The 27,753-nt window shown below is 54.4% G+C and overlaps 1 protein-coding gene across 1 annotated transcript in view; it reads left to right on the top strand.

The window, feature by feature from the left end:
* The window catches only part of LOC147084841 (putative RNA-binding protein Luc7-like 1), a 34,363-nt gene extending 8,007 nt beyond the window's left edge, over positions 1–26,356 (top strand). The window contains exons 2-7 of the mRNA XM_085979547.1: positions 5,291–5,401; positions 5,598–5,741; positions 8,821–8,997; positions 22,057–22,172; positions 23,785–24,051; positions 25,991–26,356. Coding sequence (XP_085835673.1) covers positions 5,291–5,401; positions 5,598–5,741; positions 8,821–8,997; positions 22,057–22,172; positions 23,785–24,051; positions 25,991–26,078 — 903 coding nt within the window. The 3' untranslated portion in view covers positions 26,079–26,356. The remainder of the gene's footprint in view (positions 1–5,290; positions 5,402–5,597; positions 5,742–8,820; positions 8,998–22,056; positions 22,173–23,784; positions 24,052–25,990) is intronic.
* The last annotated feature ends 1,397 nt before the right edge of the window (positions 26,357–27,753 follow it).

The following is a 27,753-nucleotide window of genomic DNA, read 5'->3' as shown; positions in this document are numbered from 1 at the left end:
GAGATGGACTGGGGGAGAGAGAGATGGACTGGGGGAGAGAGAGATGGACTGGGGAGAGAGAGATGGACTGGGGAGAGAGAGATGGACTGGGGGAGAGAGAGAGATGGACTGGGGGGAGAGAGAGATGGACTGGGGGGAGAGAGAGATGGACTGGGGGAGAGAGAGATGGACTGGGGGGAGAGAGAGATGGACTGGGGGGAGAGAGAGATGGACTGGGGGGAGAGAGAGATGGACTGGGGGGGAGAGAGAGATGGACTGGGGGGAGAGAGATGGACTGGGGGGAGAGAGAGATGGACTGGGGGGAGAGAGATGGACTGGGGGAGAGAGATGGACTGGGGGGAGAGAGAGAGATGGACTGGGGGGAGAGAGAGAGATGGACTGGGGGGAGAGAGAGAGATGGACTGGGGGGAGAGAGAGAGATGGACTGGGGAGAGAGAGAGAGATGGACTGGGGGGAGAGAGAGAGATGGACTGGGGAGAGAGAGAGATGGACTGGGGAGAGAGATGGACTGGGGAGAGAGAGATGGACTGGGGAGAGAGAGAGATGGACTGGGGAGAGAGAGAGATGGACTGGGGGGAGAGAGAGATGGACTGGGGGGAGAGAGATGGACTGGGGGGAGAGAGAGATGGACTGGGGGAGAGAGAGATGGACTGGGGTAGAGAGAGATGGACTGGGGGAGAGAGAGATGGACTGGGGGAGAGAGAGATGGACTGGGGGGAGAGAGAGATGGACTGGGAGAAGAGAGAGAGATGGACTGGGGAGAGAGAGGGAGAGATGGACTGGGGTTGAGAGAGATGGACTGGGGTTGAGAGAGATGGACTGGGGAGAGAGAGATGGACTGGGGAGAGAGAGATGGACTGGGGAGAGAGAGATGGACTGGGGAAAGAGAGAGAGATGGACTGGGAGAGAGAGATGGACTGGGGAAAGAGAGAGAGATGGACTGGGGAAAGAGAGAGATGGACTGGGGGGAGAGAGAGATGGACTGGGGAGAGAGAGAGATGGACTGGGGGGAGAGAGATGGACTGGGGAGAGAGAGAGATGGACTGGGGAGAGAGAGAGATGGTCTGGGGGGAGAGAGATGGACTGGGGAGAGAGAGATGGACTGGGGGGAGAGAGAGATGGACTGGGGGAGAGAGAGATGGACTGGGGGGGGGAGAGAGAGAGATGGACTGGGGGGAGAGGGAGAGATGGACTGGGGAGGGAGAGAGATGGACTGGGGGGAAAGGGAGAGATGGACTGGGGAGGGAGAGAGATGGACTGGGGAGGGAGAGATATGGACTGGGGAGAGAGAGAGATGGACTGGGGAGAGAGATAGAGATGGACTGGGGGGAGAGAGAGATGGACTGGGGAGAGAGAGAGATGGACTGGGGGGAGAGAGATGGACTGGGGAGAGAGAGATGGACTGGGGGGGGAGAGAGAGATGGACTGGGGGGAGAGAGAGATGGACTGGGGAGAGAGAGATGGACTGGGGGGGAGAGAGAGAGATGGACTGGGGAGAGGGAGAGATGGACTGGGGAGGGAGAGAGATGGACTGGGGAGGGAGAGATATGGACTGGGGAGGGAGAGATATGGACTGGGGAGAGAGAGAGATGGACTGGGGAGAGAGAGAGAGATGGACTGGGGGGAGAGAGATCTGGACTGGGGGGAGAGAGATCTGGACTGGGGGGAGAGAGAGATGGACTGGGGGGAGAGAGAGATGGACTGGGGGAGAGAGAGAGATGGACTGGGGAGAGAGAGAGATGGACTGGGGAGAGAGAGATGGTCTGGGGGGGAGAGAGAGAGATGGACTGGGGAGAGAGAGATGGACTGGGGAGAGAGAGAGAGAGATGGACTGGGGAGAGAGAGATGGACTGGGGGAGAGAGAGATGGACTGTGGGAGAGAGGATGGACTGGGGGGAGAGAGAGAGATGGACTGGGGGGAGAGAGAGATGGACTGGGGGGAGAGAGAGATGGACTGGGGGGAGAGAGATGGACTGGGGAGAGAGAGAGATGGACTGGGGAGAGAGAGAGATGGACTGGGGGGGAGAGAGAGATGGACTGGGGGGGGAGAGAGAGATGGACTGGGGGGGAGAGAGAGATGGACTGGGGAGAGAGAGAAATGGACTGGGGAGAGAGAGAAATGGACTGGGGGGAGAGAGAGAGATGGACTGGGGGGGAGAGAGATGGACTGGGGGAGAGAGAGATGGACTGGGGGGGAGAGAGCGATGGACTGGGGGGAGAGAGAGATGGACTGGGGGAGAGAGAGAGATGGACTGGGGGGGAGAGAGAGATGGACTGGGGAGAGAGAGAGATGGACTGGGGGGGGGGAGAGAGAGATGGACTGGGGAGAGAGAGAGATGGACTGGGGAGAGAGAGAGATGGACTGGGGGGGGAGAGAGAGATGGACTGGGGGGGGGGAGAGAGAGATGGACTGGGGGAGAGAGAGATGGACTGGGGAGAGAGAGATGGACTGGGGAGAGAGAGATGGACTGGGGGAGAGAGAGAGATGGACTGGGGGAGAGAGAGAGATGGACTGGGGGGAGAGAGAGATGGACTGGGGGGGGAGAGAGATGGACTGGGGGGAGAGAGAGATGGACTGGGGGGAGAGAGATGGACTGGGGGAGAGAGAGATGGACTGGGGGAGAGAGAGATGGACTGGGGGAGAGAGAGAGATGGACTGGGGGAGAGAGAGAGATGGACTGGGGGGAGAGAGAGAGATGGACTGGGGGGAGAGAGAGAGATGGACTGGGGAGAGAGAGAGATGGACTGGGGAGAGAGAGAGATGGACTGGGGAGAGAGAGAGATGGACTGGGGAGAGAGAGAGATGGACTGGGGAGAGAGAGAGATGGACTGGGGGGAGAGAGAGATGGACTGGGGGGAGAGAGATGGACTGGGGGGAGAGAGAGATGGACTGGGGGAGAGAGAGATGGACTGGGGTAGAGAGAGATGGACTGGGGGAGAGAGAGATGGACTGGGGGGAGAGAGATGGACTGGGAGAAGAGAGAGAGATGGACTGGGGAGAGAGAGGGAGAGATGGACTGGGGTTGAGAGAGATGGACTGGGGTTGAGAGAGATGGACTGGGGAGAGAGAGATGGACTGGGGAGAGAGAGATGGACTGGGGAGAGAGAGATGGACTGGGGAGAGAGAGATGGACTGGGGAAAGAGAGAGAGATGGACTGGGAGAGAGAGATGGACTGGGGAAAGAGAGAGTGATGGACTGGGGAAAGAGAGAGAGATGGACTGGGGAAAGAGAGAGATGGACTGGGGGGAGAGAGAGATGGACTGGGGAGAGAGAGAGATGGACTGGGGGGAGAGAGATGGACTGGGGAGAGAGAGAGATGGACTGGGGAGAGAGAGAGATGGTCTGGGGGGAGAGAGATGGACTGGGGAGAGAGAGATGGACTGGGGGGGGAGAGAGAGATGGACTGGGGGGAGAGAGAGATGGACTGGGGGAGAGAGAGAGATGGACTGGGGGAGAGAGAGAGATGGACTGGGGGAGAGAGAGAGATGGACTGGGGGAGAGAGAGATGGACTGGGGAGAGAGAGATGGACTGGGGGGAGAGAGATGGACTGGGGAGAGAGAGAGATGGACTGGGGAGAGAGAGATGGACTGGGGAGAGAGAGAGAGAGATGGACTGGGGAGAGAGAGATGGACTGGGGGGAGAGAGAGATGGACTGGGGGGAGAGAGAGATGGACTGGGGGGAGAGAGAGATGGACTGGGGGGAGAGAGAGATGGACTGGGGAGAGAGAGAGATGGACTGGGGGGGAGAGAGAGATGGACTGGGGGGGGTAGAGAGAGATGGACTGGGGGGGGGAGAGAGAGATGGACTGGGGAGAGAGAGAAATGGACTGGGGGGAGAGAGAGAGATGGACTGGGGGGGAGAGAGATGGACTGGGGGAGAGAGAGATGGACTGGGGGGGAGAGAGCGATGGACTGGGGGGAGAGAGAGATGGACTGGGGGAGAGAGAGAGATGGACTGGGGGGGAGAGAGAGATGGACTGGGGAGAGAGAGAGATGGACTGGGGGGGGGAGAGAGAGATGGACTGGGGGGGGGAGAGACAGATGGACTGGGGAGAGAGAGAGATGGACTGGGGAGAGAGAGAGATGGACTGGGGAGAGAGAGAGATGGACTGGGGGGGGGAGAGAGAGATGGACTGGGGAGAGAGAGAGATGGACTGGGGGAGAGAGAGATGGACTGGGGGAGAGAGAGATGGACTGGGGGAGAGAGAGATGGACTGGGGAGAGAGAGATGGACTGGGGGAGAGAGAGAGATGGACTGGGGGAGAGAGAGAGATGGACTGGGGGGAGAGAGAGATGGACTGGGGGGAGAGAGAGATGGACTGGGGGGAGAGAGATGGACTGGGGGAGAGAGAGATGGACTGGGGGAGAGAGAGATGGACTGGGGGGAGAGAGAGAGATGGACTGGGGGGAGAGAGAGAGATGGACTGGGGGAGAGAGAGAGATGGACTGGGGAGAGAGAGAGATGGACTGGGGAGAGAGAGAGATGGACTGGGGAGAGAGAGAGATGGACTGGGGAGAGAGAGAGATGGACTGGGGAGAGAGAGAGAGATGGACTGGGGGAGAGAGAGAGATGGACTGGGGAGAGAGAGAGATGGACTGGGGAGAGAGAGAGATGGACTGGGGAGAGAGAGAGATGGACTGGGGAGAGAGAGAGATGGACTGGGGAGAGAGAGAGATGGACTGGGGGGAGAGAGAGATGGACTGGGGGGAGAGAGATGGACTGGGGAGAGAGAGAAATGGACTGGGGGGAGAGAGAGATGGACTGGGGGGAGAGAGAGAGATGGACTGGGGAGAGAGAGAGATGGACTGGGGAGAGAGAGAGATGGACTGGGGAGAGAGAGAGATGGACTGGGGAGAGAGAGAGATGGACTCGGAGAGAGATGGACTGGGGAGGGAGAGATGGACTGGGGAGGGAGAGATGGACTGGGGAGGGAGAGATGGACTGGGGAGGGAGAGATGGACTGGGGGAGGGAGCGATGGACTGGGGGAGAGAGATGGACTGGGGAGAGAGAGAGAGATGGACTGGGGAGAGAGAGAGAGACGGACTGGGGGGAGAGAGAGATGGGAAGAGGGGAGAGATGGGGAGAGGGAGAGATGGGAAGAGGGGAGAGATGGGGAGAGGAGGAGATGGGGAGAGATGGGAAGAGGGGAGATGGGGAGAGGGAGAGATGGGAAGCGAGGGGCAGATGCAGGGAACCTGTGTGTGAGAGATGGCAGGGAGTGAGGGTCGGAGAAATGACACCAGCTGTCCTGACTGGGACCTCCTGTGTCCTTCCCTTCTCCACAGGCTATGGACGTCGTCGAGGAATTCCTGGATGACTGCGATCGGAAAGCTGAGCAGGACAAAAACAAGCTGGTGCTCGTGCAGAAGTCCTTCACCACCGAGATTATTGCCAAGGTAGAGCCCGGGGACAGGGGGCGAGGCCAGAAGATGGGCATGGGCAGTGACCGCTGAACGGTTGGCGTCACTTGGCTGGGGAGACGCGGGCGGGGTTATTCCCCCCGCCCAGCGAGGGGTCAGCGTCTGTGGGGAGACCCCAGACACAGATGATCGAAGGGCTCCCCCTCATTCTTGGCTTTCTTGTCTTGCCCAGGTGGAGAAGGTGCAGATGTTAAATGACGACATCGGGAAGCTACTGGCCCGGGCGGAGCTCTTGGGGTCGAACGGAATCCTGGACCAGTCCCAGAGGGTGCTCGAGGAGGTGGACAGACTGACCAAACTGAAGAAAGAGTCCGAGGTGGGGATCGCGAGTCCGCAAGGGGCGCAACACGGCGCAGAATGAGGCCATTTGGCTCGCCGTCCTGTATCAATCCCCAAACTAATCCCACTGCCCCGCTCTCTCCCCATAGCCCTGTATCAATCCCCAAACTAATCCCACTGCCCCACTCTCTCCCCACAGCCCTGTATCAATCCCCAAACTAATCCCACTGCCCCGCTCTCTCCCCATAGCCCTGTATCAATCTCCAAACTAATCCCACTGCCCCGCTCGCTTCCCATAGCCGTGTATCAATCTCCAAACGAAACCCACTGCCCCGCTCTCTCCCCATAGCCCTGTATCAATCCCAAACTAATCCCACTGCCCCGCTCTCTCCACATAGCCCTGTATCAATCCCCAAACTAATCCCACTGCCCCGCTCTCTCCCCATAGCCCTGTATCAACCCCCAAACTAATCTCACTGCCCCGCTCTCTCCCTGTAGCCCTGTATCAATCACCAAACTAATCCCACTGCCCAGCCCTCTTCCCATAGCCCTGTATCAGTGCCCAACTAATCCCACTGCCCCGCTCTCTCCCCATAGCCCTGTATCAATCCCCAAACTAATCCCACTGCCCCGCTCTGTCCCCATAGCCCTGTATCAGTCCCCAAACTAATCCCACTGCCCCGCTCTCTCCCCATAGCCCTGTATCAATCCCAAACTAATCCCACTGCCCCGCTCTCTCCCCATAGCCCTGTATCAATCCCCAAACTAATCCCACTGCCCCGCTCTCCCCGTAGCCCTGTATCAATCCCCAAACTAATCCCACTGCCCCGCTCTCTCCCCGTAGCCCTGCATCAATCACCAAACTAATCCCACTGCCCCGCTGTCTCCCCATAGCCCTGTATCAATCTCCAAACTAATCCCACTGCCCCGCTCTCTCCCCGTAGCCCTGTATCAATACCAAACTAATCCCACTGCCCCGCTCTCTCCCCGTAGCCCTGTATCAATCCCCAAACTAATCCCACTGCCCGCTCTCTCCCCATAGCCCTGTATCAATCCCCAATCTAATCCCACTGCCCCGCTCTCTCCCCATAGCCCTGTATCAATTCCCAAACTAATCCCACTGCCCCGCTCTCTCCCCATAGCCCTGTATCAATCCCCAAACTAATCCCACTGCCCCGCTCTCTCCCCATAGCCCTGTATCAATCCCCAAACTAATCCCACTGCCCCGCTCTCTCCCCATAGCCCTGTATCAATCCCCAATCTAATCCCACTGCCCCGCTCTCTCCCCGTAGCCCTGTATCAATACCAAACTAATCCCACTGCCCCGCTCTCTCCCCGTAGCCCTGTATCAATCCCCAAACTAATCCCACTGCCCGCTCTCTCCCCATAGCCCTGTATCAATCCCCAATCTAATCCCACTGCCCCGCTCTCTCCCCATAGCCCTGTATCAATTCCCAAACTAATCCCACTGCCCCGCTCTCTCCCCATAGCCCTGTATCAATCCCCAAACTAATCCCACTGCCCCGCTCTCTCCCCATAGCCCTGTATCAATCCCCAAACTAATCCCACTGCCCCGCTCTCTCCCCATAGCCGTGTATCAATCCCCAAACTAATCCCATAGCCCTGTATCAATCCTCAAACTAATCCCACTGCCCCGCTCTCTCCCCATAGCCCTGTATCAATCCCAAATTAATCCCGCTGCCCCGTTCTCTCCCCACAGCCCTGTCAATCCCCAAACTAATCCCACTGCCCCGCTCTCTCCCTGTAGCCCTGTATCAATCCCAAACTAATCCAACTGCCCCACTCTCTCCCCATAGCCCTGTATCAATCCCCAAACTAATCCCACTGCCCCGCTCTCTCCCCATAGCCCTGTATCAATCACAAACTAATCCCACTGCCCCGCTCTCTCCCCATAGCCCTGTATCAATCCCCAAACTAATCCCACTGCCCCGCTCTCTCCCCACAGCCCTGTATCAATCCCCAAACTAATCCCACTGCCCCGCTCTCTCCCCACAGCCCTGTATCAATCCCCAAACTAATCCCACTGCCCCGCTCTCTCCCCATAGCCCTGTATCAATCCCCAAACTAATCCCACTGCCCCGCTCTCTCCCCGTAGCCCTGTATCAATCACCAAACTAATCCCACTGCCCCGCTCTCTCCCCATAGCCCTGTACCAATCCCCAAACTAATCCCACTGCCCCGCTCTCTCCCCATAGCCCTGTATCAATCCCCAAACTAATCCCACTGCCCCGCTCTCTCCCCATAGCCCTGTACCAATCCCCAAACTAATCCCACTGCCCCGCTCTCTCCCCATAGCCCTGTATCAATCCCCAAACTAATCCCACTGCCCCGCTCTCTCCCCGTAGCCCTGTATCAATCCCCAAACTAATCCCACTGCCCCGCTCTCTCCCCGTAGCCCTGTATCAATCCCCAAACTAATCCCACTGCCCCGCTCTCTCCCCATAGCCCTGTATCAATTCCCAAACTAATCCCACTGCCCCGCTCTCTCCCCATAGCCCTGTATCAATTCCCAAACTAATCCCACTGACCGCCCTCTCCCCATAGCCCTGTATCAATCCCCAAACTAATCCCACTGCCCCGCTCTCTCCCCATAGCCCTGTATCAGTCCCCAAACTAATCCCACTGCCCCGCTCTCTCCCCATAGCCCTGTATCAATCCCCAAACTAATCCCACTGCCCCGCTCTCTCCCCGTAGCCCTGTATCAGTCCCCAAACTAATCCCACTGCCCCGCTCTCTCCCCATAGCCCTGTATCAGTCCCCAAACTAATCGCACTGCCCCGCTCTCTCCCCGTAGCCCTGTATCAGTCCCCAAACTAATCGCACTGCCCCACTCTCTCCCCATAGCCCTGTATCAATCCCCAAACTAATCCCACTGCCCCACTCTCTCCCCATAGCCCTGTATCAATCCCCAAACTAATCCCACTGCCCCACTCTCTCCCCACAGCCCTGTATGAATCCCAAACTAATCCCACTGCCCCGCGGGCGAGGGTGGGAGCGGGGGTTTGGCCAGCTTTGTTTCATTCAGTGCCTCTCTCATCTCTCTCTCTCTCTCCCCTCCCTCTCTTTCTTTCTCTCTCTCTCTCTTGGATGGACAGCAAGAATACCGCAACAACATCCCAACCTGCAGCTTGCAACAGCAGAAGCTGCGGGTGTGCGACGTGTGCGGGGCCTACCTGGGCCTGCAGGAGAAGGACAAGAGGCTGGCCGATCACTTCCGCGGGCGGCTGCACATGGGCTTCATGGAGATCAGGAGCAAGCTGCAACAGGTCAAGGTGAGTCGCAGGACCACGGCCTCTTGGTGTTCAGAGAGGCTCGGTCCCTCCCTCGGGGAGATGTATTCCTTTGAGAAACAAAAAACTCCACAGGGGGAAAAGTGATCCCATTCATTCATGGGATGCCTGCGTCGCTGGCGAGGCCGGCATTTATTGCCCATCCCTAATCGCCCTTGAGAAGGTGGTGGTGAGCCTCTTTAGAGCAGGGAAGGTTAAGGGGAGATTGACCAGAATGGTACCAGGGATGAGGGACTTCAGTGATGTGGAGAGACTGGAGAAGCTGGGGTTGTTCTCCTTAGAGCAGAGAAGGTTAAGGGGCAGATTGACCAGAATGGTACCAGGGATGAGGGACTTCAGTGATGTGGAGAGACTGGAGAAGCTGGGGTTGTTCTCCTTAGAGCAGAGAAGGTTAAGGGGCAGATTGACCAGAATGGTACCAGGGATGAGGGACTTCAGTGATGTGGAGAGACTGGAGAAGCTGGGGTTGTTCTCCTTGGCGCAGAGAAGGTTAAGGGGCAGATTGACCAGAATGGTACCAGGGATGAGGGACTTCAGTGATGTGGAGAGACTGGAGAAGCTGGGGTTGTTCTCCTTGGCGCAGAGAAGGTTAAGAGGAGATTGACCAGAATGGTACCAGGGATGAGGGACTTCAGTGATGTGGAGAAGCTGGGTGTTGTTCTCCTTAGAGCAGAGAAGGTTAAGAGGAGATTGACCAGAATGGTACCAGGGGTGAGGGACTTCAGTGATGTGGAGAGACTGGAGAAGCTGGGTGTTGTTCTCCTTAGAGCAGAGAAGGTTAAGGGGCAGATTGACCAGAATGGGACCAGGGATGAGCGACTTCAGTGATGTGGAGAGACTGGAGAAGCTGGGTGTTGTTCTCCTTAGAGCAGAGAAGGTTAAGGGGAGATTGACCAGAATGGGACCAGGGATGAGGGACTTCAGTGATGTGGAGAGACTGGAGAAGCTGGGTGTTGTTCTCCTTAGAGCAGAGAAGGTTGAGGGGCAGATTGACCAGAATGGTACCAGGGATGAGCGACTTCAGTGATGTGGAGAGACTGGAGAAGCTGGGATTGTTCTCCTTAGAGCAGAGAAGGTTAAGGGGAGATTGACCAGAATGGTACTGATGCGCTATCAATTGATGCGCTATCAATAACTCAAAAGACTGAGATTAAGCGAGTAATTAACAGGCTTTTATTAACAAGAGAATGAAGGTGTGCCTCGAGTGGTCGAGAATACAAAGGGGCTGTGGAGCAGTCACCTTTATACCTGGATTCGTGGGAGGAGTCAGCCGAGGCATGTACAGGCATGTACACCGTGGAATACAAACAGTGGTTTACCACATTCACCCCTTGTTTAAAATTGAGTCCGGCGGGGTGAAGTGTATTAAAAGTTAGTGTATTGGAGTCTCTCCGGAGGTCTTGTCTGCCGCTGTGATCGACGTGGCGACGGCAGGGGTAGTGAAGCTTCCAGCGTCGAGTCCCGCGTAGGCTGGGGCACTGGTGTGTAGTCCTCGTAGATGTCGAGCGGGTCGCGGGGCCCAGGCCTGCCGTCTGCTGGGGCTGGATATCGGATCGTTTGGGGGGGTGGGGTGGTAGTGGGTAGTGGGTTACTGCGGCCCCCGAGGGTGCGAGGTCTCTTATGGAGACTGTGTCCTCCCGCCCATCCGGGTACGCAATGTAAGCATACTGGGGGTTGGCGTGGAGGAGGTCGACCCTCTCGACCAGGGGTCCATTTTATGGGTCCTCACGTGTCTTCTCAGTAGGACCGGCCCTGGGGACGTCCGCCATGGCGGTAGCGATGTCCCCGATGTGGACTTCCTTGGGAAGACAAACATTTTCTCATGAGGGGTGGCGTTAGTGGCAGTGCAGAGCAGTGATCGAATAGAGTGGAGCGCATCGGGGAGCACATCCTGCCAGCGGGAGGTCGGAAGGCCCCTAGACTTTAAGGCTAGCAGGGCGGCCTTCCAAACTGTCGCATTCTCTCTTTCCACCTGTCCGTTCCCCCGGGGGTTGTAACTGGTGGTCCTGCTTGTGGCAATACCCCTAGCGAGCAGGTACTGACGGAGTTCGTCGCTCATAAACGATGAGCCCCGGTCGCTATGGATATAGCTGGGGAAACCGAACAGGGTGAAGAGGTCGTTCAGACATTTAATGACCGTGGCACTGGTCATGTCCGGGCAGGGGATGGCGAACGGGAAATGGGAGTACTCATCAATAATATTGAGGAAGTACACATTGCGGTCGGAGGAGGGGAGAGGTCCTTTAAAATCAACGCTCAGGCGCTCGAAGGGGCGAGTGGCTTTTATCAGGTGAGCCCTGTCTGGTCTATAAAAGTGCGGTTTGCACTCAGCGCAGACTTGGCAGTTCCTGGTCACGGTCCTGACCTCCTCAATGGAGTAAGGCAGGTTGCGGGCCATGATGAAGTGGAAGAACCTGGTGACCCCCGGGTGGCAGAGGTCATTGTGGAGGGCCCACAGTCTATCGATCTGCGCGCTGGCGCAGGTGCCACGCGATAGAGCATCCGGGGGTTCATTGAGCTTCCCGGGCCTCCAATGACGCACAGCCTCCACAATAGCCTGGGCCTCCTTCTCAACAGCGGAGTGTCTGGCCTCCGGGCCCTGGAGGGTTCGTGAAAAGAAGGCCACAGGTCTCCCCGCCTGATTGAGGGTAGCGGCCAGGGCAAAGTCGGACGCGTCGCTTTCCACCTGGAAGGGGATGGATTCGTCCACTGCGTGCATGGTGGCTTTGGCAATGTCTTCCTTGATACGGTGGAAGGCTAAGCGGGCCTCTGCCGCCACGGGAAAAGAGGTGGACTTGATCAGCGGACGGGCCTTGTCCGCATAATAGGGGACCCACTGGGCGTAATAAGAGAAAAACCCTAGGCACCTCTTCAGGGCCTTGAGGCAGTGGGAGTTCCATAAGGGGACGCATCCGGTCGGGGTCGGGGCCGATGACTCCCGTGTTCCACAACACAGCCAAGGATGGCGAGGCGGGTTGTGCGGAATATGCACTTCTCCTTGTTATACGTCAGGTTGAGGAGTTTGGCGGTGCAGAGGAATTTTTCGAGGTTTGCGTCATGGTCCTGCAAGTCATGGCCGCAGATGGTCACAGTGTCCAGATATGGGAAAGTGGCCTGCAACGCATTTTGATCGACCATCCGGTCCATCTCCCTTTGGAAGACGGAGACCCCGTTGGTGACGCCAAAGGGAACCCTAAGGAAGTGATAGAGGCGGCCGTTTGCCTCAAAGGCAGTATACTGGCGGTCCTCAGGGCAGATAGGGAGCTGGTGGTACGCTGATTTCAGGTCAATGGTCGAGAAGATGCGGTACTGCGCGATCTGGTTGACCATATCAGCTATGCGGGGGAGTGGGTAAGCGTTCAGCAGGGTGTAGCGATTTATTGTCTGGCTGTAGTCGATGACCAGGCGCTGCTTCTCGCCGGTCTTAACGACCACAACCTGGGCTCGCCAGGGGCTGCCCTCAATAATCCCTTCCTTCAGGAGCCGCTCCACTTCGGTTTTAATGAAAACCCTGTCCCCGGCACTGTATCGCCTGCTCTTTGTGGCGATGGGCTTACAGTTGGGGGTGAGGTTAGCAAACAGTGGGGGGGGGGGTGACTCTGACTGTGGAGAGGTTGCACCTGGTGCGCGGCGGGCAATTTGGAAGCTGCTGGCTGCGGACTGTGAGTGGGGGGAGGGGGCCACCGTACGCCATCGTAACACTTTTAAGGTGGCACTGAAAATCTAACCCCAGTAGAACGGCAGCGCAGAGGTCGGGCAGGACCAGAAGTTTAAAATTATCGTACACAGTCCCGTCTACTACGAGTGTCACCACGCAGTAGCCGCCAACGTCCGCTGACTGGGACTCGGAGGCCATAGAAATCCGCTGGTGCGCAGGCAGGACTGGGAGAGAGCAACGCTGCACCGTGTCGGGGTGGATGAAGCTCTCCGTGCTCCCAGAGTCAAAAAGGCAGATTGTTTTGTGACCATTTACCTTAATGTCCATTGTGGAACTGGCCAGCTGGTGCGGTCTCGCTTGGTCCAGTGTAACGGAGGCCAGCGTAGGGGTCGGTGTGTCGCTGCGGGTATCAGCTGAGGCGGTGTTGGGGGCCTGCTGCGTCCCGGCTGTCGTCCAAGATGGCGGCGTCCATGATTCCCCATGTGGCTGGAGGCGTCCAAAATGGCTGCTGTTCCGGTGGTTCGCACATGGCTGGGGAGGCCCAAGATGGCGGCCCGCACGGCCCACACACGGCGCTGCTGGGGTTCGGGGTGGCTTTGGCCCTGCAGACGCTGGCGTAGTGTCCCTTCTTCCCGCAGCCTGAGCAGATCGCATTTTTCGCCGGGCAGCGCGCTCTGGGGTGTTTGGCCTGGCCACTGAAGTAGCATTTCTGGCCTTGGGACACTGCTGCGGTAGTTGGGCCGTTGCTGGGATGTGGCTGGGGTGGCATGATGCTATGAGACGGTCCTACCGTGTCCCAGGCTGTCGTTCCCCGCGGCGTCCACGGTGCAGAGGAGTAGGCATCCATGCCCCGGTAGGCTGCGTCCAATGATAGTGCGAGTTCAGAGGCCTTGTTGAGATCGAGGTCACTCTGCTCCAACAGTCGCTGTCGGGTGTAATTGGACCTGTGGCCCGCTACAAAAGCGTCCCGGATAAGTTCCTCTGTGTACACGGCGGCCTTTACATCCTTACAACCACAGGCCCGGCCAAGCACAGACAGTGCCTGAAGGTATTCCTCGGTCGATTCCCCAGGTGGTTGTTTACGACTCCCCAGGAGGTGCCTGGCGTACACCTCGTTCACTGGGCGCGTGTACTGGTCCTTGAGCTTGATAGCATCCGCGTACGAGGTCGCGTCTTGGATGACCGAGTACACTCGGTGGTTCACTTTGGAGGTCAGGACATCCAGTTTGTCCTCGTCCGATTTGACCGTTTCAGCGGAGGCGATCAGAAATTTTTCAAAGCACCTCAGCCAGTGAGTAAACTTGGTGGATGCGTCCGCCTCCCGATGGTCTAAGTCTAGGCATGCTGGTGTGAGGATCTTCTCCATTATAAAATCTTGTTAATAAAATTGATGTGCTATCAATAACTCAAAAGACTGAGATTAAGCGAGTAATTAACAGGCTTTTATTAACAAGAGAATGAAGGTGTGCCTCGAGTGGTCGACCGGTCCAGAATACAAAGGGGCTGTGGAGCAGTCACCTTTATACCTGGATTCGTGGGAGGAGTCAGCCGAGGCATGTACACAGTGGAATACAAACAGTGGTTTACCACAGGTACCAGGGATGAGGGACTTCAGTGATGTGGAGAGACTGGAGAAGCTGGGATTGTTCTCCTTAGAGCAGAGAAGGTTAAGGGGAGATTGACCAGAATGGTACCAGGGATGAGGGACTTCAGTGATGTGGAGAGACTGGAGAAGCTGGGATTGTTCTCCTTAGAGCAGAGAAGGTTAAGGGGAGATTGACCAGAATGGTACCAGGGATGAGGGACTTCAGTGATATGGAGAGACTGGAGAAGCTGGGGTTGTTCTCCTTGGAGCAGAGAAGGTTAAGGGTGAGATTGACCAGAATGGTACCAGGGATGAGGGACTTCAGTGATGTGGAGAGACGAGAAGCTGGGATTGTTCTCCTTAGAGCAGAGAAGGTTAAGGGGAGATTGACCAGAATGGTACCAGGGATGAGGGACTTCAGTGATGTGGAGAAGCTGGGGTTGTTCTCCTTAGAGCAGAGAAGGTTAAGGGGAGATTGACCAGAATGGTACCAGGGATGAGGGACTTCGGTGATGTGGAGAGACTGGAGAAGCTGGGATTGTTCTCCTTAGAGCAGAGAAGGTTAAGGGGAGATTTGATAGAGGTGTTAAAAATCATGAAGGGTTTTGATGGAGTAAATAAGGAGAAACTGTTTCCAGTGGCAGGAGGGTCGGTAACCAGAGGACACAGATTGAAGATAATCAGCAAAAGAACCAGAGGGGAGATGAGGAGAATGTTTTTTACGCAGCGAGTTGTTGTGATCTGGAATGCGCTGCATGAAAGGGCGGTGGAAGCAGATTCAATAGTAACTTTCAAAAGGGGAATTGGAGAAATACTTGAAGGGGAAACATTTGCAGGGATATGGGACTAATTTATTTGGTTTTTATTCGTTCATTGGATGTAGGCGTCGCTGGCAAGGCCAGCATTTATTGCCCATCCCTAGTTGCCCCTTGAGAAGGTGGTGGTGAGCCGCCTCCTTGAACCGCTGCAGTCCGTGTGGTGAAGGTGCTCCCACAGTGCTGTTAGGGAGGGAGTTCCAGGATTTGGACCCAGCGACGATGAAGGAACGGCCGATATATTTCCAAGTCGGGATGGTGTGTGTGACTCGAAGGGGAACTTGGACAGGTTGGGTGATTGGGCAGATGCATGGCAGATGCAGTTTAACGTGGATAAATGCGAGGTTATCCACTTTGGTGGCAAAAACAGGAAGGCAGATTATTATCTGAACGGCAATAGATTGGGAGAAGGGGAAGTGCAGCGAGACCTGGGCGTCCTTGTGCACCAGTTGCTGAAGGTAAGCATGCAGGTGCAGCAGGCGGTTAAGAAGGCAAATGGTATGTTGGCCTTCGTAGCGAGAGGGTTCAAGTACAGGAGCAAGGATGTCTTGCTGCAGTTGTACAGGGCCTTGGTGAGACCACACCTTGAGTATTGTGTGCAGTTTTGGTCGCCTTATCTGAGGAAGGATGTTCGTGCCATGGAGGGAGTGCAGCGAAGATTCACCAGGCTGATACCTGGGATGGCAGGAATGACGTATGAAGAGAGATTGGGTCGATTGGGCTTGTACTCGCTGGAGTTTAGAAGAATGAGAGGGGAATCTCATTGAAACTTATAAAATTCTAACAGGACTAGACAGACTAGATGCAGGAAGGATGTTCCCGATGGTCGGGGAGTCCAGAACCAGGGGTCACAGTCTAAGGATAAGGGGTAAGCAATTTAGGACTGAGATGAGGAATTTCTTCACCCAGAGAGTGGTGAACCTGTGGAATTCTCTACCACAGAAGGCAGTAGAGGCCAATTCATTAAATATATTCAAGAAGGAGTTAGATATATTTCTTAAGGCTAAAGGGATAGGGTACTGAATTTGGATGATCAGCCATGATCTCATTGAATAAGCCAATCGGCTTGAGGGGCCGATTGGCTTACTCCTGCTCCTATCTTCTATGTTTCTATGTTTCCCATGCGCCTGCTGCCCTCGTCCTTCTAGGTGGAAGAGGTCGCGGGTTTGGGAGGTGCTGCCGAAGAAGCCTTGGCGAGTTGCTGCAGTGCGTCTTGTAGATGGTGCACACCGCAGCCACGGTGCGCCGGTGGTGGAGGGAGTGAATGTTTAAGGTGGTGGATGGGGTGCCAATCAAGTGGGGCTGCTTTGTCCTGGATGGTGTTGAGCTTCTCGAGTGTTGTTGGGAGCTGCACTCATCCAGGCAAGTGGAGAGTATTCCATCACACTCCTGACTTGTGCCTTGTAGATGGTGGAAAGGCTTTTGGGGAGTCAGGAGGTGAGACACTCGCCGCAGAATACCCAGCCTCTGACCTGCTCTTGTAGCCACAGTATTTATGTGGCTGGTCCAGTTAAGTTTCTGGTCAATGGTAACCCCCAGGATGTAGATGGTGGGGGATTTGGCGATTCTCTGCCCCAGGGAGCTGTGGAGGCAGGGTCATTGATTTTTGCAAGATAAGGGAGTGAAGGGTTATGGGGAGCGGGCAGGGAAGTGGCTTTGAGCCCAAGATCAGCCATGATCTTATTGAATGGCGGAGCAGGCTTGAGGGGGGCCTATTCCTGCTCCTATTTCTTATGTCCCTCCCTCTCCCTCAGGGAGATACATTCTACTGAAAAACAAAAACTCCACGGGGGGGGGGGGGGAAAGCGATCCAACTGTGGCTTTTAAAATTCATTCATGGGATGTGGGCGTCGCTGGCAAGGCCAAGCATTTATTGCCCGTCCCTAATTGCCCTCGAGAAGATGGTGGTGAGCCGCTGCAGTCCGTGTGGTGAAGGTACTCCCACAGGGTCGTTCGGGAGGGAGTTCCAGGATTTTGACCCAGCGACGATGAAGGATCGGCGCTATACTAACTCAGGATGGGTTTGGGGGTAATATATTAGCATGGAGGATAGAGGATCGGCTAACTAACAGAAAACAGAGAGTCGGGATAAATGGGTCATTTTCAGGTTGGCAAACTGTAACGAGCGGGGTGCCGCAGGGATCAGTGCTGGGGCCCCAACTATTTACAATCTATAGTAATGACTTGGATGAAGGGACCGAGTGTAATGTAGCCAAATCTGCTGATGATACAAAGATAGGTGGGAAAGCAAATTGTGTGGAGGATGTAAAGAATCTCCAAAGGGATATAGATAGGCTAAGTGAGTGGGCAAAACTCTGGCAGATGGAGTATAATGTGGGAAAATGCAAGGTTATCCACTTTGGTAGGAAAAATAAAAAAAAGCAAATTATTATTTAAATGGGGAGAGATTACAAAATGCTGAGGTACAGAGGGACCTGGGGGTCCTTGTACATGAATCACAATAAGTTAGCATGCAGATGCAGCAAGTAATCAAAAAAGCAAATTAAATGTTGGCCTTTATTGCAAGGGGGTTGGAGTGTAACGTGCTTGACTAATCCACTGGAATTTTTTGAAGATGTAACTGGTAGAATAGATAAGGGAGAACCAGTGGATGTGGTGTATTTGGACTTTCAGAAGGCTTTCGTTAAGGTCCCGCATAAGAGATTAGCGTGTGAAGTTAAGGCACATGGGATTGGGGGCAAGGTACTGACTTGGATAGAGAACTGGTTGGCAGACAGGAAGCAAAGAGTTGGAATAAACGGGTCTTTTTCCGAGTGGCAGGCAGTGACTAGTGGGGTACCGCAGGGATCAGTCCTAGGACCCCAGCTATTCACAATATGTATAAATGATCTAGACGAGGGAACTAGATGTAATATCTCCCAAGTTTGCAGACGACACAAAGCTGGGTGGGCGTGTGTGCTGTGAGGAGGATGCCGAGAAACTCCACAATGATTTGGATAGGTTGGGTGATTGGGCAGAAGCATGGCAGATGCAGTATAATGTGGATAAATGTGAGGTTATCCACTTTGGTAGCAAAAACAGGAAGGCAGATTATTATCTGAATGGCAATAGATTGGGAGAAGGGGAAGTGCAACGAGAACTGGGTGTTCTTGTGCACCAGTCGCATGCAGGTGCAGCAGGCGGTTAAGAAGGCAAATGGTATGTTGGCCTTCGTAGCGAGAGGGTTCAAGTACAGGAGCAAGGATGTCTTGCTGCAGTTGTACAGGGCCTTGGTGAGACCACACCTTGAGTATTGTGTGCAGTTTTGGTCACCTTATCTGAGGAAGGATGTTCTTGCCATGGAGGGAGTGCAGCGAAGATTCACCAGACTGATACCTGGGATGGCAGGAATGACGTATGAGGAGAGATTGGGTCGATTGGGCTTATACTCGCTGGAGTTTAGAAGAATGAGAGGGGATCTAATTGAAACTTATAAAATTCTAACAGGACTAGACAGACTAGACGCAGGAAGGATGTTCCCGATGGCGGGGGAGTCCAGAACCAGGGGTCACAGTCTAAGGATAAGGGGTAAGCCATTTAGGACAGAGATGAGGAGGAATTTCTTCACCCAGAGAGTGGTGAACCTGTGGAATTCTCTACCACAGAAGGCAGTAGAGGCCAATTCATTAAATATATTCAAGAAGGAGTTGGATATATTCCTTAAGGCTAAAGGGATCAAGGGATATGGGGAGAAAGCAGGGACAGGGTACTGAATTTGGATGATCAGCCATGATCTCATTGAATGGCGGAGCAGGCTCGAGGGGCCGAATGGCCTACTCCTGCTCCTATCTTCTGTTTCTATGTCTATGTTTCAAATGTAAGAAGCCACACAACACCAGGTTATAGTCCAACAGCTTTATTTGAAATCACAAGCTTTCGGAGCGCTGCTCCTTCGTCAGGTGAAGTGGAGAGATGCATAAAGACACAGCTTATATAGTCAGAGAATCATGTCAGATGATTACAGGTAATCTTTCTAACTGCCATTTATCACACCTCGGCAGAGAGATAATCACAGCAATCAAAGGTGTGAATGGTGTCCAAACAGGTCAGTCAGGAAAACATTACATCAAAGAACAATGAGGTGGGGTCACAAGGGGTCAAATGTTGCAGATGCTGGGGTCTGTATGAAAAACAAAAAAAGACAAAAAACATTTTTTTTGCTGGAAATCACAGCAGGTCCGGCCGCATCTGTGTAGAGAGAACAAGCCAACGACAACTCGAGTCTGGATGACCCTACGTCAGGTGGGGTTACATGTAGCGTGACATGAACCCAAGATCCCGGTTGAGGCCGCCCTCATGGGTGCGGAACACAGATGCAACATTTGACCCCCTCGTGACCCCACCTCATTGCTCTTTGATGTAATGTGTTCCTGACTGACCTGTTTGGACACCATTCACAACTTTGATTGCTGTGATTATCTCTCTGCCGGGGTGTGATAAATGGCAGGTGGAAAGATTACCTGTAATCATCTGACATTATTCTCTGACTATATAAGCTGTGTCTTTATGCATCTCTCCACTTCACCTGACGAAGGAGCAGCGCTCCGAAAGCTTGTGATTTCAAATAAAGCTGTTGGACTATAACCTGGTGTTGTGTGACTTCTTGCATTTGTCCACCCCAGTCCAACGCCGGCATCTCCACACTGTGTTTCAAATGGCATTTTGGCCTTTATTGCAAGGGGGTTGGAGTATAAGAGCGAGGAAGTCTTGCTACAATTGTACAGGGCCTTGGTGAGACCACACCTGGAGAACTGTGCACAGTTCTGGTCTCCTTATCTAAGGAAGGATATACTTGCCTTGGAGGCAGTGCAACGAAGGTTCACTAGATTGATTCCTGGGATGGGGGGGTTGTTCTAATTCCAGAGATGAGGGGGTTGACTTATGAGGAAAGGTTGAGCAGGCTGGGCCTATACTCATTGGAGTTTAGAAGAATAAGATACTGAGGGGGCTCGACAAGGTAGATGCAGAGAGGATGTTTCCCCTCGTGGAGAAATCTAGAACTCGGGAGCACAGTTTCAGAATAAAGGGTCGCCCTTTTAGAACTGAGAAGAGGAGGAATTTCTTCTCTCGGAGGGTCGTAAATCTGTGGAATTCTCTGCCCCAGAGAGCCGTGGAGGCTGGGTCATTGAATACATTTAAGGTGGAGATAGACACATTTTTGCAAGATAAGGGAGTGAAGGGTTATGGGGAGCGGGCGGGGAAGTGGCTTTGAGCCCAAGATCAGCCATCCAGGACAAAGCAGCCCCGCTTGATTGGCACTCCATCCACCACCTTCAACATTCACTCCCTCCACCACCAGCGCACCGTGGCTGCAGTGTGCACCATCTACAAGATGCACTGCAGCAACTCGCCAAAGCTCCTTCAACAGCACCTTCCAAACCCGCGACCTCTACCACTTAGAGGGACAAGGGCAGCAGGTGCACGGGAACATCACCACCTACAAGTTCCCCTCCAAGTCACACACCATCCTGACTTGGACCTGTATCGCCGTTCCTTCACTGTCGCTGGGCCAAAATCCTGGAACTCCCTTCCTAACAGCATTGTGGGTGTACCTACACCATATGGACTGCAGCGGTTCAAGGAGGCGGCTCACCACCATCTTCTCAAGGGCAACTAGGGATGGGCACTAAATGCAGGCCTAGCCAGCGACGCCCACATCCCATCAATGAATTAAAAATAAAAAAAAAATGATATTGAATGGCGGAGCAGGCTCAAGGGGCCAAGTGGCCTATTCCTGCTCCTATTTCTTCTGTTCCTATGAGGAGAGATTGAGGAGATTGGGCCGATACTCTCTGGAGTTTAGAAAAATGAGAGGTGATCTCATTGAAAGGTCTAAGATTCTGAGGGGGATTCACAGGGTCGATGCTGAGAGGCTGTTTCCCCCTGGCTGGAGAGTCTAGCTATTCACAATCTATATTAATGATCTAGACGAGGGAACTAGATGTAATATCTCCAAGTTTGCAGACGACACAAAGCTGGGTGGGCGTGTGTGCTGTGAGGAGGATGCCGAGAAACTCCAGTACGATTTGGACAGGTTGGGTGATTGGGCAGAAGCATGGCAGTTGCAATATAACGTGGATAAATGTGAGGTTATCCACTTTGGTGGCAAAAACAGGAAGGCAGATTATTATCAGAATGGCAATAGATTGGGAGAAGGGGAAGTGCAACGAGACCTGGGTGTCCTTGTGCACCAGTCACTGAAGGTAAGCATGCAGGTGCAGCAGGCGGTTAAGAAGGCAAAAGGTATGTTGGCCTTCGTAGCGAGAGGGTTCGAGTACAGGAGCATGGATGTCTTGCTGCAGTTGTACAGGGCCTTGGTGAGACCACACCTTGAGTATTGTGTGCAGTTTTGGTCGCCTTATCTGAGGAAGGATGTTCTTGCCATGGAGGGAGTGCAGCGAAGATTCACCAGACTGATACCTGGGATGGCAGGAATGACGTATGCGGAGAGATTGGGTCGATTGGGCTTATATTCGCTAGAGTTTAGAAGAATGAGAGGGGATCTCATTGAAACTTATAAAATTCTGACAGGACGAGACAGACTAGATGCAGGAAGGATGTTCCCGATGGCGGGGAGTCCAGAACCAGGGGTCACAGTCTAAGGATAAGGGGTAAGCCATTTAGGACTGAGATGAGGAGGAATTTCTTCACCCAGAGAGTGGTGAACCTGTGGAATTCTCTACCACAGAAGGCAGTGGAGGCCAATTCATTAAATATATTCAAGAAGGAGTTGGCTATATTTCTTAAGGCTAAAGGGATCAAGGGATATGGGGAGAAGGCAGGGACAGGGTACTGAATTTGGATGATCAGCCATGATCTCTTTAAATGGCGGAGCAGGATCGAGGGGCCGAATGGCCGACTCCTGCTCCTATTTCTTGTGTTCTTCTGTCCGAGATCGAGCTCGTTCAACCTCTCTGGACGAGCAGTTGATTCCAAACTGAACGGTTTCCATTTTCTCGCCCACCCCCCGCCCCCCTCTTCAGAAGACGCTGGCGGAGAAACTGGGCATGTCCAACTCTGAACTGTCGAGGCAGAGGGAGGAGCGGAAGTCGGAGAGGCGCCCAGCGGAAAGGAGGCCCGAAGTCCAGGCCAGGCCGAGGTGAGCACGTTCAGGTTAGGGAGAGGGACGTCCCCTCCCCTGAATTCGCACCCCCCCCCTTCCCCAAATCAAGAGCGAGGAGCCCTTGATCTCTTCTGCCTGGGGGCATGACCCGTCGCTGGGGGTGTCATGGGACTCCCCGCGGGCGCTGGACTCCCTCGCTGGGGGGGACGGGTCCGGTCGATTACTGATGCCGTGTATTGACAGGAGCCCAGGGCTCGGAGTTTGATGAGTGGCTGGGAGTTGGGGAGCCCCAGCGCTCACTGACCCTGTCTCAGGCTGCCATGTAACACATGCTTCCTTACAGTCATCTGCTCGCGTGTACAAGAAATACTTAATGTCTCTCTTTTTCCCTCCCCCCCCCCCCCCCCCCTTGTTCCTCTCTCTCTCTCTCTCCCTCTCTGTTTCTCTCTCCCTCTCTGTTTCTCTCTCCCTCTCTGTTTCTCTCTCCCTCTCTGTTTCTCTCTCCCTCTCTTGCCTCTCCCTCTCTTGCCTCTCCCTCTCTTGCCTCTCCCTCTCTTGCCTCTCCCTCTCTTGCCTCTCCCTCTCTTGCCTCTCCCTCTCTTGCCTCTCCCTCTCTTGCCTCTCCCTCTCTTGCCTCTCCCTCTCTTGCCTCTCCCTCTCTTGCCTCTCCCTCTCTTGCCTCTCCCTCTCTTGCCTCTCCCTCTCTTGCCTCTCCCTCTCTTGCCTCTCCCTCTCTTGCCTCTCCCTCTCTTGCCTCTCCCTCTCTTGCCTCTCCCTCTCTTGCCTCTCCCTCTCTTGCCTCTCCCTCTCTTGCCTCTCCCTCTCTTGCCTCTCCCTCTCTTGCCTCTCCCTCTCTTGCCTCTCCCTCTCTTGCCTCTCTTGCCTCTCCCTCTCTTGCCTCTCCCTCTCTTGCCTCTCCCTCTCTTGCCTCTCCCTCTCTTGCCTCTCCCTCTCTTGCCTCTCCCTCTCTTGCCTCTCCCTCTCTTGCCTCTCCCTCTCTTGCCTCTCCCTCTCTCGCCTCTCCCCCCGCCGCCTCCCCCCTCCGCCCTCCCCCCCTCCCTCTCTGTTTCCCTCTCCTTCCCTCTTCTCCTCTCTCTCTCCCACTCAAATTAAATTCAAATTCAAATCGCTTTATTGGCATGACAAGGTACATCTTATGTTGCCAAAGCATCAAAAAACATTTATGGTTGAACACATAAACGCAGATCTATCCATACAGTGTATAAACAGGTATATCCCTGAGTGTATAAATATACATTCGTATAATTTGTATATACTCTTTTCTTATATTTACTGGTTGTCCCTCTGTTTATGGCAAGCTGTAACATAGTGTGCCGCTAGTGTTACACAATTTCTCTCTTCCCCTAGTAGGTATGGGAGTTTTTGGTCGTCATTCAAATTTCTGAATTCAGGGCATATTTGTGTGAATTTTTGGTAGAAATTCTCCCTGATGCCCTGATATTTTCCACAAGCTGTGAGGAAGTGCATCTCTGTCTCCACCACTCCCTGACTGCAGTGAGAGCATATCCTGTCCTCTCTTGGCAGCCTGGTCTGCCTGTGTCTGCCTTTTTCGATGGCCAGGCTATGTTCGCTAAGTTTCTCTCTGTTCTCTATGTTCACTAAGTTCTCTCTGTTTCCCTCTCTCTAGGGAGCCCAAGCCCAGCTCGAGCTCCAGCGCCAGCGCCTCTGCCTCTGCCTCTGCCTCTGTCTCGCACGAGCTGAAGTGGCCGACGCAGCCCCGGTTCCGGGATTACCGGGAACGCCCCTTCTACCAGCGTCCAGTGGTCTCCGTACCCCTCCCTCCCCCTCCACTGTACGACAGACCCTGGAGCCGCTACCTGGAACCACAGCCCCCGCTCTACCGCAGCCGAGAACTACTGCTGCCGCCCTTCGACCCCTACGAGATGTTAGACAGGTAACCACCTTAGCGTCGGTTGCTCGTAATCCACCGAACATGACGAGAAAGGTCATTTATCCCGTGCCTTTAACGTAGTAAAACGTCCCAGGGCGCTTCACGGGAGCGATTATCAAACACAATCTGACCCCGAGCCACATAAGGAGTTATTAGGACAGGTGACCAAACGCTGGGTCAAAGAGGTCGGTTTTAAGGAGAGTCTTAAAGGAGGAGAGAGAGGCGGAGAGGTTTAGGGAGGGAATTCCAGAGCTCAGGGCCCCAGGCAGCTGAAGGCACAGCCGCCAATGGTGGAGCGATGGAAATCGGGGAGGCTCAAGGGGGCAGAATTGGAGGAGCGCAGAGATCTCGGAGGGTCGTAGGGCTGGAGGAGGTTACAGAGATAGGGAGGCGGCGAGGGCCATGGAGGGATTTGAACAGGAGGATGAGAATTGTAGGGGCTGGAGGAGGTTACAGAGATAGGGAGGGGGCGAGGGCCATGGAGGGATTTGAACAGGAGGATGAGAATTGTAGGGCTGGAGGAGGTTAGAGATAGGGAGGGGGCGAGGGCCATGGAGGGATTTAAACAGGAGGATGAGAATTGTAGGGGCCGGAGGAGGTTACAGAGATAGGGAGGGGGCGAGGGGCCATGGAGGGATTTGAACAGGAGGATGAGAATTGTAGGGGCTGGAGGAGGTTACAGAGATATCTCCCTGAGAGACACCAGTCAGTGTACAGATAACTCCCTGAGAGAGAGGGGGGACTGAGAGACACCAGTCAGTGTACAGATATCACCCTGAGAGAGAGGGACTGAGAGACACCAGTCAGTGTACAGATATCTCCCTGAGGGAGAGAGGGACACCAGTCAGTGTACAGATATCTCCCTGAGAGAGAGAGAGGGACTGAGAGACACCAGTCAGTGTACAGATATCACCCTGAGAGAGAGGGACTGAGAGATACCAGTCAGTGTACAGATATCTCCCTGAGGGAGAGAGGGACACCAGTCAGTGTACAGATATCTCCCTGAGAGAGGGACTGCGAGACACCAGTCAGTGTACAGATATCACCCTGAGAGAGAGGGACTGAGAGACACCAGTCAGTGTACAGATATCTCCCTGAGGGAGAGGGGGACTGAGAGACACCAGTCAGTGTACAGATATCTCCCTGAGAGAGAGAGGGACTGAGAGACACCAGTCAGTGTACAGATATCTCCCTGAGGGAGAGGGGGACTGAGAGACACCAGTCAGTGTACAGATATCACCCTGAGAGAGAGGGACTGAGAGACACCAGTCAGTGTACAGATATCTCCCTGAGGGAGAGAGGGACACCAGTCAGTATACAGATATCTCCCTGAGGGAGAGAGGGACTGAGAGACACCAGTCAGTGTACAGCTATCTCCCTGAGAGAGAGAGGGACTGAGAGACACCAGTCAGTGTACAGATATCTCCCTGAGAGAGAGGGGGACTGAGAGACACCAGTCAGTGTACAGATATCTCCCTGAGGGAGAGGGGACTGAGAGACACCAGTCAGTGTACAGCTATCTCCCTGAGAGAGAGGGACTGAGAGACACCAGTCAGTGTACAGATATCTCCCTGAGGGAGAGAGGGACACCAGTCAGTATACAGATATCTCCCTGAGGGAGAGAGGGACTGAGAGACACCAGTCAGTGTACAGCTATCTCCCTGAGAGAGAGAGGGACTGAGAGACACCAGTCAGTGTACAGATATCTCCCTGAGAGAGAGGGGGACTGAGAGACACCAGTCAGTGTACAGATATCTCCCTGAGGGAGAGGGGACTGAGAGACACCAGTCAGTGTACAGCTATCTCCCTGAGAGAGAGGGACTGAGAGACACCAGTCAGTGTACAGCTATCTCCCTGAGAGAGAGGGACTGAGAGACACCAGTCAGTGTACAGATATCTTGTGATGTTTCTGTGTCTTTTTCTTCCCCCCGACCTATTGCAGGACACTGATGAGGCGTCCTGAATTTGAGGATCCACGTGAGAGACTGTACAGAGAAGGTCCACCCTTCGGAATCTACAACACTTTCTAGACTCGCCCGAGAGAGAGAGAGAGAGAGAGAGCGCGAGAGACACTGAATCACTCCCGCTGGCACACAAGTTTCTTTTTTTCCTCTGGGTCTGGGAGGGGTTTGGCGTGGGGCGGGGGGGGGGGTGGTGAAGGGGCGGGCGGCTTAATTTGGAGGTAACTCTGTCACACTTGCGAGAGCAACTCGCGATTAACATTCGACCCGTGCTTTGTACAGAATAGTTCCTGTGTTTCGTTTTCCTTTTTGCAATAAAGTAAGATTTCTTTTTTTTAAAAAAAAAACCCGCACAACTTATCTCGAGCAGTCTGTGCCTCTCAGCGACAACAGTTCCTGTTGGTAACAGCGCAGCTTTAAGAAATAAACACCATCAAAGGCGCTTAACAGGAATCTGACACCGAGCCACGTAAGGAGATATTAGGACAGGTGACCAAAGAGGTCGGTTTTAAGGAGCGTCTTAAAAAGAGAGGTGGAGAGGTTTAGGGAGGGAATTCCAGAGCTCAGGGCCCCAGGCAGCTGAAGGCACGGCCGCCAATGGTGGAGCGATGGAAATCGGGGATGCTCAAGAGGCCAGAATATGGAGGAGCGCAGAGATCTCGGAGGGCTGGAGGAGGTTACAGAGATAGGGAGGGGGCCATGGAGAGATTTAAACAGGAGGATGAGAATTGTAGGGGCTGGAGGAGGTTACAGAGATAGGGAGGGGGCGAGGGGCCATGGAGGGATTTGAACAGGAGGATGAGAATTGTAGGGGCTGGAGGAGGTTACAGCGATAGGGAGGGGGGCGAGGGCCATGGAGGGATTTGAACAGGAGGATGAGAATTGTAGGGGCTGGAGGAGGTTACAGAGATAGGGAGGGGGCGAGGGGCCATGGAGGGATTTGAACGGGAGGATGAGAATTGTAGGGGCTGGAGGAGGTTACAGAGATAGGGGGGGGGCGAGAGCCATGGAGGGATTTGAACAGGAGGGTGAGAATTGTAGGGCTGGAGGAGGTTACAGAGATAGGGAGGGGGCGAGGGGCCATGGAGGGATTTGAACAGGAGGATGAGAATTGTAGGGGGCTGGAGGAGGTTACAGAGATAGGGAGTGGGCGAGGGGCCATGGAGGGATTTGAACAGGAGGATGAGAATTGTAGGGGCTGGAGGAGGTTACAGAGATAGGGAGGGGGCGAGGGGCCATGGAGGGATTTGAACAGGAGGATGAGAATTGTAGGGGCTGGAGGAGGTTACAGAGATAGGGAGGGGGCGAGGGGCCATGGAGGGATTTGAACAGGAGGATGAGAATTGGAGGGGCCTGGAGGAGGTGAGCACAGGGGGTGATGGGACTCGGTGCGAGTTAGGACATGTGGGGGGTGGGGGTGGCAGCGGGAGTTTGGGATGAGCTGAAGTTTACGGAGATCGTCGGAATAGTTCGAAAATCTGGAGGGGCACGGACGAAGGATTCAGCAGCGGAGAGGTTACGCTGAGCAAAGAACCAGAGGCCGACTCGGGTGTTTTTTCAGATCAGTTTTATTATTGCTTTCCACAGCCGAGGCGGCAACTGACAACCAAACGTCCCCACCATCTTAAACAAGTGCAAATCCGGCGAGAGAGGAGCGCGAGAGAGCGCGAGAGAAAATGCTCCCGCTTAAATCGAACAAACAAATCAAACATATTCGCACCAGACCCTCGACTGTTAACGTACA

Source organism: Somniosus microcephalus, unplaced genomic scaffold (genome assembly GCF_052327205.1).
Source record: "Somniosus microcephalus isolate GS21.2 unplaced genomic scaffold, FLI_Smic_1.0 unresolved_chr9, whole genome shotgun sequence".
Lineage (NCBI taxonomy): Eukaryota > Metazoa > Chordata > Chondrichthyes > Squaliformes > Somniosidae > Somniosus > Somniosus microcephalus.
This window is presented reverse-complemented; position numbering and strand designations above follow the sequence as displayed.